Source organism: Beta vulgaris, chromosome 4 (genome assembly GCF_026745355.1).
Source record: "Beta vulgaris subsp. vulgaris cultivar EL10 chromosome 4, EL10.2, whole genome shotgun sequence".
Classification (NCBI taxonomy): domain Eukaryota; kingdom Viridiplantae; phylum Streptophyta; class Magnoliopsida; order Caryophyllales; family Amaranthaceae; genus Beta; species Beta vulgaris.
Genome location: NC_079205.1, coordinates 4,287,075 through 4,303,742, shown reverse-complemented (window position 1 = coordinate 4,303,742; position 16,668 = coordinate 4,287,075). Strand labels below are relative to the sequence as shown.

The 16,668-nt window shown below is 35.4% G+C and overlaps 2 protein-coding genes across 2 annotated transcripts; both read right to left on the bottom strand.

Annotated features, from left to right (window-relative positions):
* Positions 1 to 1,613: 1,613 nt before the first annotated feature.
* Positions 1,614 to 12,662, bottom strand: LOC104891664 (uncharacterized). The gene is made up of 4 exons (XM_048641705.2): positions 12,653 to 12,662; positions 11,903 to 12,035; positions 10,561 to 10,605; positions 1,614 to 2,750 (listed from the first exon to the last, which is right to left on the bottom strand). The coding sequence occupies exons 1-4, from the start codon at positions 12,660 to 12,662 to the stop codon at positions 2,588 to 2,590; spliced, it is 351 nt and encodes a 116-aa protein (XP_048497662.1). The 3' UTR covers positions 1,614 to 2,587.
* LOC104891663 (monothiol glutaredoxin-S6) lies at positions 7,933 to 8,808 on the bottom strand. The gene has a single exon (XM_019249146.3). The coding sequence runs from the start codon at positions 8,502 to 8,504 to the stop codon at positions 8,184 to 8,186; it is 321 nt and encodes a 106-aa protein (XP_019104691.1). The 5' UTR covers positions 8,505 to 8,808; the 3' UTR covers positions 7,933 to 8,183.
* Positions 12,663 to 16,668: the final 4,006 nt, after the last annotated feature.

Below are 16,668 nucleotides of genomic sequence, written 5' to 3'. Positions count from 1 at the left end.
TTTGACCTCCCCATTTGCCTCCGTGACCAGATTAAAAGTATCCCTCTCCCCCTCCCCCAAGATGTTGATGACATCATCACGCCCCACTTCGCTCATATCCAAGGGTTCTCGCTGGGAGATGCCTATGCGGCAATGATACAGGTCCCTCAGGTGGACCTTGACTGGGTTTGGAAAGGGAAAGGCGAGCCCAAATTAAAGTTCTTCTTCTGGCTCCTGTGGTTAGATCGTCTTCCCCACAGGAATATGCTCACCATTCGTAATATTGCGACTGATACATCCTGCCCCCGTTGTCCTGGGGGGCCGGAGAATTCCAATCATATCATCAGGGACTGTCCTCACTCTCAGGAGGTCTGGACGATATGTACTCCCCCCATACCGTGCCATCTGCCCTTCCAGGAATGGTTGCGTGCAAACAGTGAGATTGAGTTCGAGTTTAGAAACATTAGCTGGTCTGTTCTCTTTCCCTATTTATGTTTTGAACTCCGGAAGGATCGAAATGAATGCTGTTTTCGGGACGCAAAACCATCACCTGCAAGAGTTGTTATCCATAGAGCGAGTGTGCAAGCTCGTAACCGCATCCAAGCCCTCAAAATCAGGGAACCAAAACCCCAGAACTTGTTTAATTCACTTAATTTTGCTCCAAACGCCCTCATCATTCATGTTGACGCATCCTTTGTACGAACCTCTGAGCCGATAGGAATAGGGGGGGTGGTTAGGGAGCTAGATGGGTCTTGGCACCTTGGGTTTGGGAGGAGAAGTTATGCCTTAGATCCCCTAACTGCTGAACTAAGTGCCATGTATGAAGGTCTAATTATAGCCAGGGATAATCGGTTAAGGGTGGCAACCATATATTCGGATAGTTCGATCGGTGTCTCCCTTCTAAAAGATCAAGTTGACTACTCTAACAAATACACTAGAATGATTTTTTCTTGCAGAAAGCTGTGGAAGACGTTGCCGGGAGTGAAGATTGAGTACTGCAACAGGAGCTGTAATAGCGTAGCTGATGTATTAGCTAAGTATCTTCGTTTGTCGGATTATGATTGTAATGTAACTAGGCTTTTCCCCACCCCCCCTAGTTATTGTATGGAACCTCTTGTGAGGGATTGTATGGACCTCTTTAAAGCTTAATTTATGTTTGGGTTGCTGTGTTCACCAAAAAAAAAAAAAAAAAAGTCCTAGTGTTTGTACATCTCATCCAGCTGATAAACTGCTGCATTTGCTCCATAGCTGCTTATGAGTTGCATCATGGACTGGCTTATGCAACAAGCCAACAAGAACTCCTGCTGAAAATTACCAAAGGCTTTTCTTCTACTAATTGGTTCACACTACCAATTGCTTGAATCAGCTGAAACTTTTTTTCTTTTAGTCTTTGAGAGTTGCAGAGTTTCTTTTTTTCTTTTTTCTTCGTGAAGCTCCTGCTAAAGATACAGAATAGAAGCAGCTGGCAGAGTAGGATCTTATGTAGTGTATGTTGACCTTAAATTTTGCTGATGAACTTCTTGCCTCTGCTATGAGTATATATATATGTGAGCTATCATGCCATTTATCTATAGTATAAGTAAGTTGGTGAGTCATTTCACTGCTCTGATATTTTACTCAGAAGCAGTGTAAGGAACAATGCTCAACATGAATCTTTGTACTTCTTCCTCCGTTCTGAAATAACTGAAACACTTCTCTCTTATGTGAGAGCTTTTTGAGAAGTGTTTCACTTATTTCAGAACGGAGGAAGTATTACATGATACCTCCTCTTTCAGTCTGAACATTCTGTTGATACGTACTACAGAGTTTTACAAAATTTATCAGTAGAGGATCTACACCCATTTTTAAGGAGAAAGGGATCTTTTTATTACAGATTGACTTAAGAGTGTTTTCTTACTGTTATGGAAGCACTATGAGGAGTTGCTCATGGAGGAAAGAGTCAAATCCTCAGCATATAATCCAAATTCAAAGTACTATGAACTTTGATAAGTTGCACAACAACTAAGAGCTTCATTGAAAGATTGTCATAGAGTAAACTGCTAAGATTGGATTAGGTACTTCATCATCATTTTGTGGTCATTTCATACATTTCAAGAAGTATATATATACATCTTTTTAGTTGCAGGACATAGTACTACGTGAAGTATATATCTTCTTTTTAAGGTAATTTATAAAAAAAATAATTAAACACTCAAGACCATGTTAAAAGTTCTCATCACATACAACTTGAAATGAGCAGGTATTGCAGATGAATATCAACTTTGGTCATTCACTGTGATATTCTAGATCATGCAGAAATAGGCACAAAGGAGGAGGGGTTGCTATGGAAAAGAAACTATGAAGTATAAGCATGATTCTTCCCAGCATATATATGTGTCAGATTAGGCTCGTCTAGAATTTCCTTCTAAAGGATGATGATCTGGTGCAGCTTGTGCACAGAAATTGCAATATTGGTTGTACAAAACAAATTGTACTTTGGTACATATTGACTAGTTGTGATAGCTTTTAAACTCTCATGTTTGTTTTTGATAAGCAGACACCAGAAGTGATAAGCCCTTAGTTTCGAAAGACAGCCTTACGAGAAGCCAATGGCCAATTCTGTTGGCATCTATCTTGTAAGGATCAAGTTCTTGTCAATGAACTCAGAAAGCAAGGAAATACGCCGTGTCAGAGGAATAATATCATGTGATTTAAAGTACAGTCGGAATATCAGCCTTGAGTCTTGTTTGATGTAAGCTTCAATGTAGAAAAGAAGATCACGGCTGTGACAACTGAAATCAGGAACATCAACATACACTCAGATTCCATACTTGTTTTCTTTTCTTTCTTTGTCCCCAAAAGAAGGAAAGTGTCTCATTAGTCATGAAGTGAATGTGCAAACTTGATTCAATTGTTCATTCTTTAAGACATACCTCAATAGTCAATATACCTTATTATCTTCTATTATCACTTCATCTTACAAACATTACTTACTGATTCGGAGGATTTACTCTTACTGATAAAGCACCGAACTTCTGATTCAACAGATATATAAGTGAACTTTTGTCTTAGTTTTTCTTATACAGAAAAAGTTTCCTTGAAATTATTACAACTAAAAGTTGCTGTTTCAAAGAAGAATGTTGTACGAAATAGAGGAACTCAATTACTCAAAGGTGATATATACAGGAGGTCATGAATCTTTTTTATCAATTGATGGATGCTTCTTTCTGAGAAGTCAGATTAGATTATGAAAGTAGTAAGCATCTCATACTGATAAGCAGTGTGTAATGAAACTGAACCCTAGCAGCCAGTGTAACTTTTAGTTATCAAACAAGATTTTGGTTCATTGCATTCATCTGATATGCTGCTGAAAAGTGGTCAGCCATCTTAGGTGACTGTTATAGGACAATAGGAATGCACTTCCCAAAAGCTAGCTCAAGAGGAGAGCCCATTGTCCTATATAAATCACATACCAACCTCCCATACGGTCCATGTAGGATCCATAATAGTGACAAACATGAAAAGGAACTAGCCCATACTGCAAGCACATGGAGGAACCTTTGCTATAATAAGCAGCTCTTTGTTTAGGAGCTATTGTTTTCAAGGATGGTTGATTAAATTAAAAAAAATGACTCTAGGGAAAGTGAAAGGTCAATACAGATTCCAACTTCATGTTGATCAGAAGAAGACAACCAGCTGCTTTTACAAGAACATTAAAACAGATAAGGATAAGAAAAAGATGTGGTTTCACTTATCATTGAGGAATATATAAAACTGAAACATGAGGTGTACAGATAAGAAGTACGGATGCAGTCATGCAGATGCCAACTTAAGATCTGCTCTTCATGTCTTGTGTATATAGAGGTATCTCAAACTTAAAGTCTAAATTATTCACGGCTACACGGTAATAAATAATGGTAATGGTAATTATATTATAGGTAAATTAGAAAATAAAGTCTAATCCTGATCTTTATGGTAATGCTTGTCCACAGATACTTATTTTCTTTACTTCTAAAAGAGTCCTTTTGAGCAACTTTATAAGAATTAAGCATTTTTAATTCTGAAGTGTATGTGTACTTAAGAACTATGTTGTGTTTACAGCATTGTTATTAAAATCTCGATCCAAATCTTACGATTCTACGATCCGGGTGGACCTTTTCGATCCCAATCCTACATATGATCTTAATTAATAGGATCTTTTGATCCTATCCAACATCCAAAGTTCACATCATAGGATCATAACACGATTCTACGATCCGATTTTATCATGAAATTCACAAAATAATTCCAAATATTATCTTTCTCCTATTATTTTTTGGTCACATGTTACTGCAATCTTAGAGTATTGAACAACTATATTTGGGAATGAAGAACATCATTATTGATGTGTGTAAAGTCCTAACATGAGTCTTTTGACCCCATAATAGCATAATATTCACTAATTACCCTATATTGTAGGATCTTACAATCCTATGATTCGATCCTACCAACACTTACGATCCAAAGTAGGATCACGATCCTAATAACATTGGTTTACAGCATTGCAGGGGAAAAGAACGCTGCAGCACGAGTTAAATCCCCAAGCCACAAGAGTAGCAGAAGCTTCCAATAGCCCATTAATGGTTTTTCCATTGGGCCTATTTTGCGACCTCCACTTAGAAACTAGTCCAACTCGGATGGGTTAGGAGGCCCATCAAAAATTTTGTTTTTAGAAGTGTCTGCTTTTGTGGTAAGGCTAGCATCTGTACCTATCAACTCGTAAAGCATGTTTGTGAATGAGAAAAGGTTGGCAAGAGTTATCCTTGCATCCCATATTAAGATTCTGATCTACCTTATTGAAAGTCTGAAACCAAACAGCAAAGGCAACATAAACTTGAGAATAAGAAGACATCATAATCCATACAAGGCAGTTGTGACAGCCGTACTACCTGACTGACCACGCGTCTGCGCCAAGTCACTCTTGCTGAAATGTCAGCATATATCAGAATTTTACTTCTGACAATTAATAATTGCTTGCATGAAACTGAACTGCTACGCAATTACTCAGATTAATGTCACATTCCTGATTCATTTTGTGTTTTTGATAGCAGCTGGAATCTTGATTTCAATTAATCATAGAGAATTTCATAGTCCAAAGAAGAAGAAGAAATAACATGCAGAATGTTGCAGGAAGTTGACGAACTTACAGGATCAGAAATTCTCTAATGGGAATAACAAGAAAATTGTGAATTTTAACAGCAAGAATCAGACCTGGAGTTCTTTAAGTTATCTGAGCAGTGATATCCCAAAGGCTGAGACATTATTTACATCAGCAAACAGATATGTTTTAAGATTTGGGTAATGCCATCATTGTCATATCCGCGTATGGGCATCGAACCACAAAGATATAGTTCATGCACATTCAATCATAAACTACTTTTGAAAGGTTCTTCTATGCTTCTTTCCCTATCACAGAACCAGCACATATCAACTAGTCTGTTATAAGTAAATGACCAGCAAAAATATGTCAATTTTCACCCATTACCTTGTACAAAGTAGACTTCTATAACCACTACATTATCAGAACATTTATGCCCACTTAGGCACTTATACTTTCACACACAATGACAGCTCATGACTATAATCTTATGGGGAACACAAGTCAATTTGCAGATTCTCGTTTCTGTCAGAAAATACACCTTAAATACTCCTTGTAAGAGTATTTCGCAATATGAAAAGAGTGAAACGATTCTTTCTAATGCTCAAGGAAAGTGAATGTACATAACCATTAAAAAAAAAAAGAGGAAGGAAAGTTGTACATTAGAAGAAATACAGGGCATAAAAACTAAGTTACAGAATGTTACAGAAGTCGTTACTAGGAAAAGAAAATGGAGTGAGATAGGTTTGATTTGAAATACAAGATTCCATTGATTAGTGCAAAGGATGGAGAAATATCGTGTTCCATACAACTTGAGATGTAATAATTTGCATCATAGATGACAAGAAAATTTCTCAGGGTAGTTATCCTTCACTAAACTCATTAAGGCATATTGCTCATAAGTTAGGCCTGCTAGTTTTCCTGCGATTAAGTCACCTCCCATGCTTTTACAAAGTTCACATGAATTTGAAATAGGCATTTTGGTGTAGCTTCCAGTCTTCTTTAACTAATATAGCAAGGATCTTGCATATGATAATGCTCGGACTTGGAATCAAGTATAGTCCGATACAAGTGTCAGACTCAGTTATGTATCCACGAGTGACACGGAAAATTCCTAACTTTGAAGACTAAGGGGGTACAGTTATGATAGTCCAAAAAATGCGACATGAATTTAAGGGACAAGACGGACAATGATACTTTTCCTTCTAATGTATGTATATATGTATAAGTGACAAAATATATATTCTCCACATGTTGGCTAATACTGAAGTGCCCAAGTGCAAACCTGCCTATTTGGAGTGTCAAGTAAATGACATGAAGAATCAGAGCACCATAACTTGTCACCAAAAAGAAGCAGATACTTATTCAAATCATTATTCAAGTACAAATTCTGCACATAAAACATTGAACCATCACTCTGTTACAGAGTAAGTTTCAGAACATAACAGTACCTTTCAGGAACAACATCGAACAGAATACATGTCACAGAAATATCAGGCATATGTACACAAATTAAATCACTTTCAGTCTCAAAAGATGAAATGCAATGAGAAACTAGTGCATAGTAGACAGCAGAAAAAAAAAAAAAAAGAATTGATCATTTGTCAATTTGTCATCAAAGGTTTTTTAATGATTTTGGTTATCTGAACATCATAGGGTCACAGGTCCCTCCAAAAACTATGACCATTCTTATACAGAGAAAAGTGAGGCAAGTGAAATAAAAAGGAAGCTAAAGGCTCATTTGCCTTGACGAAAAAACATAGATAAATAAAATAAGTTGAACATGAATCTGGAAAGCAAAATGTGAATTCCTATTTCGTTACCTGTAGAAGTACATATGAGACATCCAAACTGTATGAAAATCACCCTGAACCTGGAAATAAATGTTAGTATTGCATCTTAAGGACCTTCGATAAAATTAATGCCAATCTTACTTTCTTTTTAGGCCATTCTAGGAAAATAAACAACATTTCCCAAATCAATTCCCTTAAAATGTGGCCTTCTCATGGCAGGCTATTGTCACTTCTTTCATTATAGTGCTGAAACTTCCTTTGGGATGGAAAGAGAGTTTAAGAGATCAATCAATTATGCCTTCTCTAGCCTTCAACTAGTGCAACAGATTGATTTTGTTCCTCAATCTATGCTATCCAATAATGTAATTATTATACTCAGATTCATGATCATCAGAGCCATGATGTGTTGGCTAATTTGAAAATCAATGCAGGTTTTAAAAAGCTGCAAGCATGCAAGACATCATCAAGCTTCATGATCATCCAATCATAGCACTATTAGGCAGCATAACAAAATGTATAAGCAAAAAATTAATCCTCAAACAAATGAAGGCTGCGACTAAGCTAAGGAATGCCACATACAGAGATGATAAGCAATATTTATAGAAAATCTAGGAAAAAGTTAAGCTTTATATTTTTACTACAAACATTATATATCTGAGACAAGAATTTTATTCAAGAAGCAAATTAGCTCAGTACTACAAAATGACTGCATGATAAAAGAAATTGGGAGAATGGCAGATAGAGACATAAAACATGAACTTTTGAGCTTTCGTTCAGAAATGTTGACATTTTACTTCGGTTAATTTAATCATGTATGATGTTTGTTAACAATTTTGTTTATGTTGATAGTGACAGCGTACTTTGTTGTGCAATGTTTAGTACCTTACTGGCTTGGTGGTTGTCGATCTTTTCAGAGAATCATATGTAACTTATTTGCAGTTAACCATATGAATCCATCACAGAAAAACTAAAGAGGTAAATACAAGAAGAATGCATTGCTGAATGAGAAGGAATCTTTTGCATTTGACTGAAGAAAAAGTTGAATTCCAGATGTAAAAACTAATATTCATTATAAGTAAACTTTTTGTTCATGTGACAGGAGGAGAATTTGATTAGATCATTGAAAAACACTATTTTTCAATGATGATTGTGCATGGAAAAGTAAGGCACTGAAGAAGAAACTTTATTTCCAACAACTTAGCTATAGCATTAGTAATAATATGCAAGTCCTCTATAAAATTGGACCTATTTCTCTTATTCTACTTCTAACTGCCGAACATCCTGGATAAAGTTAGCTAGTTCCTATTCCAGACCCAAATAGCACCGGCATCCATCAGCATTTGTACAAGTCTGCCTTGCACCTGAAGGCTAATCACATCATTAGGCCCCCCAACAAAATTTCCACCAATGAAGATGGAGGGCACGCTGGGTCTGCGGCCCATCATCTGCAAGACTCTCTCGATTTCTCGTCCATTTGGCATTTGATCGAGTTCATATACAGTAGGATTAGCACCAAAGCCACTGATGAGCTGTCTCATCGAGTGGCTCACAGGACAGTTAGTCTTACTAAAGATAACCACTGGCCTTTCTTGCACCAAACCCTTCACAACATCCATTATCTTATACGGCAATCCCTTTGCTTGAGTGAGAAACTGGTGATGAAAAATGTTGAAAATACAGCGAGTTTTTATGCTAATAGTCGACGAGAAGAATAAGAGACTCAAGGTTTGAGGATGAGGAAGATGGAACTACGCCAATCTATTTATAAGCCTTTTCTTAAGGTGACTAGTGTGCATGTAAGAATTGATACTTTTAAAAGGATAACTTCTGGAAGTTTCAACTTTCAACCAAAAGGGAACTTTCTAGTTTCACTTTTTTGATCCACAAACTATACTCGAAAATGACCTCTTACATCGTCTAAGTTCTTCATAAGCTGTAGTAAACCAAGACGACTATCCTATCAGATAGTTTCGCTCTGACACAAGCACGAGAAAAACAAAGGGAATCTGGAAAATTGACTTTGCAACACCTAAAGAGTGAAAAGAATAATGCAAGAGCCACAATGTAGAAAAAATCATAAGAAAGTCCTCTTCTATTTGATCTTCTCCTACATCTAGAACTCGAGCAGCAAGGTGATATGATCGTTTTTTAACAGACACGTGGATGTCTATTGTTGAAATTGCAGCTCAGTTGAACTTCTTTTTTACGGTAACTCAATTGAACTCGAAGAGCCAAAAGACATTTATGAACGAGAACATATGTTATTAGAAAAGTTAGTCTCATAAGTATTCCTGTTTCTGCATTCGTCATTCTTAGCAAGATGCAGAGAACAGAACATTTTGTGACTTTGAGTACCTTTTTGTGTACGATTTGGGAACTGATAGTGCAAAGATATTTTCCATATAGACACCATTTAGAAAGGCAAACAGTAAAATATATTGTATCTGACATCAGTGACATATATCCTTATCCTTTTGCATTTTTTAAATCTAGAAACTGATATTTCATGCATTTGAAGAACTTCATTGCAAGATCAATTTTATTTACAATCCTATATCAAATTGCATATTATAATACATTACCCTAGCTAAATGAAAGAATTTCATCTACTCTCTTTACAGCAATAGTTCTAGCCAACTATTTGGAAAATTACCAGGTGCAGCTTGCTTCTTGAAGAACATCTTTGTTGAATAGATATCAGATGAAGTAACGATTAGAATACATTCAGCCTTAAAATTTCTGATTTTCTAAGGCTGTCTGCGTATTATCAGTGTGATGGAGTTCATTGTAAAACTAGAAACTAAAAGTTTTGACTCTTGGCATTTGTCTAGAACTAACAGTTTTTGTATTAGAAAGCATGCATGGCATACCTCGAGCCTAGAATTTAAGGACCCATTACGCCACAGTGTGCTTTGCACTTTTAAAACTAAGCTAGCATAGGAAGTAAACATGTTATCATGTTCTGATCACGTAATTATATATTGTTAGTTACTCGTACTCATGTCACAGTTAATAAAGTTCCTGGTTTTCCTCATCTAATGTTTAAGTTCGTTCCTTACGTTTGAACAGGAGATTGCAACATCAATGTTGCATTTAGAATTTACACATACTTTTCAAGTTTAACAATTATGTCAAATGTTGAAGGTCTCAAGTTTAGACAATAGAAAGCATCTGAAACTACTCATTATTAAAAGAGTAAAATATGTAGTCACTTTATACTCGCCCATTACATGGTTGACTTGTGCTACTATTTACGTTACTTCTCTACAAAATATGATTTAACCAATAACAAAAGACACGAGTCCTAAAAAATGGTACATAATCTTCTTTAGTGCCTCTCACAAGTCACAGGGTCCTAAAACAACCCACCCCCAACCCTTAATGATGAGATTTGATCCCACCTATGTTATGGAGGAATACCATTACCAACTGACCTGCCTCAACCTCAAAAGTAGACACATAGTATTAAAACAATAGCAATATAGCATCTTTTTATCTATGTAGAGACAAAAGACTGAAGAAAAACTTTTTGATGTAATGCAGAATAAGGCAACTTCGACTCCCCGCATCACATCAAAATGGATTGCATCGAAAACATGACATAAGGAAGCACAACCACATCATTTTTTTCTCTCTATCTTTACAAGATATTCCATGATATAGTGGCATTACCTTTTCAGAAGTGGCCAATTGTGAGGAATATATGTCCTCAATAGACTGATGAAGAAAAAAAACAAGAATAAGTTTGCAGTACCTTAGCAAATGTCATGATCCTAAGTTGATTCCCTAGACCTCTTCATTGTTCTCGAAATCTCAGTTTTCTGATCTATGATAAAAACTTTTTTCTTTCTTTTTCAAGGAGTTTAGCTCATGGTGGCTATGGCATCTTCTAAACAATGTCCTCAAATTAAAAGCAACATCAAATCAACGCAATCGAAGTGACTAACAATCATATCTTGAAGCTGGCCAATTGTCCATTTCATTGAGATTTAGGACAAGATTACGATTACATTTCATTTACATGGTGTGTATGTCAGCTAGCTTGATTGATAAAGTCTTATATTGTGGTAATAACATTGGAGAAAATCCTAATCCCATCCACATGAATTTTTGTAACAATTAATACACACCAAAATAATATTTAATTCAACTCGTATATTTTTTGTTAGTAATTGTTGTTGAATTATTGCCAACATTTCCCTTTTTAAATTCTTTCAGGGATATTTGTCATGCTCTAGATGAAAATTTTGGTATGATATTCAAGGTACACTATCATAATTTTATTTCTCAAATCTCAACTTCAAAGCATCTATTCAATTCATCCAAATAACTTCCTTCCACCCCTGTAAGTCTGTGACAGTCTTACAGAAGTTCGATTCGCACCTAATACCAGAAAAAAAAAGCTCTCTAAATCGTACCCAAAATCTCAAATAGCTTCTCCTTCTCATTCCTTTTTTTTTAAAGTGTTCATCTTTTCATTCCTTATTACATGAGGTTTGACACAGAAATTATATCATTTCTAAAAATTAGCCACCTTTATCAATTACCAATGTTTCAAAGTTAAAATAAAAATTACCTCATAATTTTTGGTTCATAAATTTGTCATGTAATCATGTGTGCTCAACAATCAAACAGCATGTAAATATGTAATCCATCTCAGAAAATTATTCTCAATTCACAAACTAGGTTTCATCTCATTCTTATCATCTCATATATATTAATCAACAGAAATACTACAATTAAGCTTCACATTCTTACAATGAAAAATATACTTCTGATTCACAATTGCAACAAATGCAATTATCAAATACTAACCAAACTTTTTCGCACAGTCACAGAAAGGATTATGTCATCTCACATTTTTATTAATAGATAAAACCACATCCAAGAATACAAACGAAAATTTGTCAAAAAGAAAAAAAAAAAACAGTACAAACAAAAATAAATTGCTTAAATTAAGCAGTATAATTAATAATATTCATAAAATTGAAAAGAAGCTAAGATGTCAACTTGCCTTGTAAACGTTGACCGGCGGAGTATAGGTGGCGTTGATGGTTTCTGACTTTCTGATGATGGTTTAGGGGGCCCACCGGCCCGTTCGGTTTTCTTACCAATTTCTGATAATAGATTGAGCAAGGACAGTTGGTCTTGTAAGAGACCGTCTACTTTTAATTTAAAAGTAGGCGCGGCCCAAGCCCAATATTAAGAAGAGAATAGATCATATTTCTTAATATAGTGACTACTTTAATCTATTTAGTGACCATTTTAATCTATTTAGTGACTAGTTTAATCTATTCATTAATAACATTCTTTAATTCATTTAGTGACTGATTTAATCCATTTAGTGACTAGCTTAATCCATTTTGTAAGACTGACGGACTATTTTTAAAAATTGTTTGTTCTAATTCAAAATTTAGAAGGGAAATAAAAGAAAGAGAGAAGAGAATGGACGACTAGGATGGTGCAAGATGCCTAAAAATAGTGTTAGGTTAGAGAGAAATTGAATGGACTTCTTAGGAGAACGTAGGTTTGCATTGTCTAATTTTATATTAAAATTAGACCGTCTATTATAATAATTTGTGGAGCAAGGAAATATCTTTGTCTCTCTCCAACTTATTTTAACTTATATCGAAAAAACAAGATAAAAATCAGATAAAATAAGTGGATGATAGACTATAATATAAGTTTAGCTAACATAAGATAAGATAAGTTCATATAGATCAGATAAGACAAAATAAGTTAGATCAAAGGTACCCTTACGGACTTTTCACCATATACTCTCGACAAAAAATTTTATTCACCTTATACATGTTTTCAAAATTCACCGTATACCCCCTCAATTTCTTGATAATTCATCATGTGTCCTTAATGATTAACAATTATCAAAAAAAATTAATCATTAATCCTTGATTCCATTACTACACCTTATTTCATCCCTATTTTACTCATTTACCCTGATAAATTAGCATTGAAACAACACATTAGGCCAAATAAGAAGCAAGAGAGTTATGGACGAAAACAACTAGAAGGGGCCATTGTGGTTTTTTAATGTTGTTCAATTACGGCTAACGATTCAAATAGGGGTTAATTAGGATTTGGTAATAGAATTAGGAGTTAATGATCAAAAAAGTTGATAATCGTTAATTATTAAGGGTACATGGTGGATTATCAAGAAATTGAAAGTTATATGGTGAATTTTGAAAACATCGAGGATATATGGTGAATTTTTTAAAAAAATTGTCGTGGTATGTGGTCAAAAATTTGGTACCCTTACTTCTATCATTCCTCCGTTACGCCCCATCTAACTTGCCTAGACATTGTTCATGTTAACATTGGTGTATGCCAGGTTAAAAGCACATATCATTTATGAATATATTATATCATTCAAAAACCCACTGTGCCATGCAAATCTCACTATATCATGCAGAAAATTTTTACAATAGTTTTTTTCAAAAAAGACTATTGTAAGGAAGAAATGACCACCACAAACTCCTACACATCAGCAATAATTTACTTATGTTAATATACATATAGATAAATCTTCCTCATTTTTTGTGTATGTATTTGGCAGTTTATACTCAGTTATGACTAACTTCCGAAATATATATACTAAATTCTAAATTTATTATATGTGTGTGTTCTTATGATTTAAGAACTTATACAGTACAATACAAGATATTATATTGTATAATATACAAAATTTGTACTTTATAACATACGAAATTAAACCTTATGATATACTTCTATGAAATTATTCTTTATATTGGTACTTTATAAAAATTTGGCACATATTCCTTAAAATAAACTTGGCCATATTGAAGAAGATGTTAATGGAGTTAAATAAATATTCCTAAATAATGCTTGATGTTCATTCGTATTTGGATATTTTTCTTTTGTGGTTCTCTAATATTCTTTCGTGAGTTAAGTGTTCTTGTTTGATAAATAAATTTGAGGAGAGAGAAAATCAAGATAGTGGAATTTTTTTTTGAAAATGTATCTTTCAAAGCAAAGTAATAACAAAAAGCATAAGAGTGATATAATCATATAAAATATTAAGAGAGAGAAAATTATTTTGAGAAAACATAAATCAGGAGAGAAAAAGAAGAGTGTAAGAGTAATAAATGCAAAGTGAATAAAGTAGATAAGAACGTCAGGATGTCAAATCAATTTTTGAATTAAATTCGTCGTTTTTCATTGGAGTTGGCTTAATGTTCATTCATCACCTATGGATTGTTTTATGGGATCTCCAAATTTTCATTTAGTTCGGGCTCCAGTTAAGTTGCTGTTTTTTGTGTTTTTAGGGGTTGCGTATTGATGCGTGCCACGGTCCTCTACATACGAGCGTATGCACCATCTTTGTGTTATAAAACATAATTCTCATTGCATTTTGGGCACACGAATTAAGGAAACAATGGTTGTAGTTTGCATAGGGGTTTTTCTTTTTGGCAATTATTGTCATTAAAAAAAGAATGGGAACATTAAATGGGTTGGCAAATGAAAAAAGTGTATTGAGAGTAAAAACTGTTTTTTTGTTATACCCAACCAATGAGATTGAGAAAGCCTCAAATGGAGGTGTTAAAACCTATGTGAAATGGAGGAAAGAGAGATAAAAAGTGGTTGTCTAAAATGGAAACTGAAGAAAATGAGATATCGGATCCGTTTATCTGTAGATTCAATCCGAAATTTTGGATTTCTGAATCTGACTTTTAAGTTTTGGATAATTTGGGTCAGATTTCCAAAAATTCAGATATTAGATCGGATACATATCATATTTTTTGGGTTTCGGATAATCCGATTGCTTATTTAATTTAAATTCTACAGAAATAAGCTTTAGTTAAATAAATTATTGGATCGGATTTCGGTTTTTGGATCGGATTTCATTTTTAGATCGGATAAAAATAGGGAAAAGATTAATTAAGTGTCAACTTGCATTAAAATCTTATTTAGAAAAAGATTTCGGATCGGATATCTAATCAATTCGATCCGAAAAATTCGTATATCCAGATTTTTCGAATCACTTTTTCCCAATCCGAAATTTTGAATACCCGAATTTTCGAATCGGATCCGATATCGAAAAATGTGCACCCCTAATTTTACATGTCTCTACTCTTAAAAAAGTTTGTCTTCATACTCTGATGAAGCAAGAAAACAACATGGAGTTATGTAGGAATAATCCTATTCTCTCTAAAAAAACATGTCCCCACCCTAACACTAAAAAACAAAACCTCCCGCCCACCTAACTAGCCTCGCCGGCACTAGCCTTTCAGCCTCGTCGCCGGCGAGCCTAGTCCCTTATTAGCTGCACCTTCCAACCTCGTCAACTTATGGACGCACCTTCCCTTCCATTTCCCTTGCTCTTGTCGTGTCTCCACCGCCTCTACCGTGATTCGGCTTCCCGTCCCAATCCCCGCTGTTGGTTCCCCCTTCCCTAATACGTTAGTCAGTATAGTTTGGGCTCTTTCTCCCCCCCCCCCCCCCTCTTCCTAGTTTCATTTTGGGCTTCCCCTCCCCCCTCCCCCCCCCCCTCCCTTGTTTACTGGTTTGGTGTCTAGTCCCCCTTCTCCTGGTTGTTAGTTTGGGCTTCCCCCTCCTCGCTCCCCTAGTTCCGTCAGTAACATTGTAGGGCATCCCTTCCCCCTCTCCCTTTTAGTGTTGTGTCGAGTTACCATTCCCCTTCCCCCTGGATTACTTTGGGCTTTCTCCCCCTCCCCTAATTAGTGTTGCGTCTCCCGCCCGTTTTCCAGTGTTTGTGTTTTTACCCCCTTCCCCCTAGTGTTCCGTTGGATCTTGGAAGTGTGTCTTCCTTTCCACCTCCCCTTAAGTTTAGTTATCTGATTTCCGCTATTTATTTCTTGGTTGTGTAAGTATGTTTTTGTTGTTTATTAAATCAATCTGTTTGATTCTTTTGTTACTTGTTGGAGGTAGTCTTTGTCTTCAAAGGTTGGATCTGGTCTATGTGGTTGGTTAGGGTTTGCGTGGCAAGAGATTGAAGGCGACTCTCAATTTGTCGATTGGGTTTATAGCGCGTCTACTCATTTGAGCTTCTCCACAAAGGAGAAGTCTGAAATACCCTTCCAAAAGGGTATTGAGTCACACAGGAATGTGACTCTTTCAGGAAACTCGATCGTAGAATCCCATGTGACTGAAGGTCACTGGGATGGTCCCGTTGCTAGTTTTTGATCTCGCTGGTACTTGGTTACCCCGCTTGTAGAATCATCCCTCTCCCCCTACTCCTTTCATCAGGGTTCTGGCGATCGTCGTCCATCAGAAGAAGAGTTTCACTACAGTTATCTATCAATTCAGACTTCCAGATCGAGCAATTTTATCTTAGTTTAAGCTATTTATATTTTTGTAATTGTTATGTAAGAGCGAGTATCGTTCAGTTTAGTTTTTTTTTGTGTTTGTGTGGTTGTATTAGCATTAGGTTGTATTTCCGTTTTTAATTAATGCATATTTTCGTTATAAAAAAAATGAAGCTAGAACTTTCCATCAACAATAAACATGATTTTTCTTTAATGTAAAGATATCGCTTCTCTTGAATTTGTTTTCTGATGTCATCACGGAAATCAGATTCTGAAGCATTACAATATGAAAAAGTAGAAGATGCTCGTCACCATCTAGTTTGTAAATGATCTTCTAGGTTGTATTTAGAGGCTGAACAGCTAGATAAAAATGGAAATCCAAGAGCATGCAGATGGAAATGGTATTTTCAACCATAGGCAAAATATAACCATTTTGTTTACTCAAATTCTTGTATCATACTATTGGACTCAGTTCGTC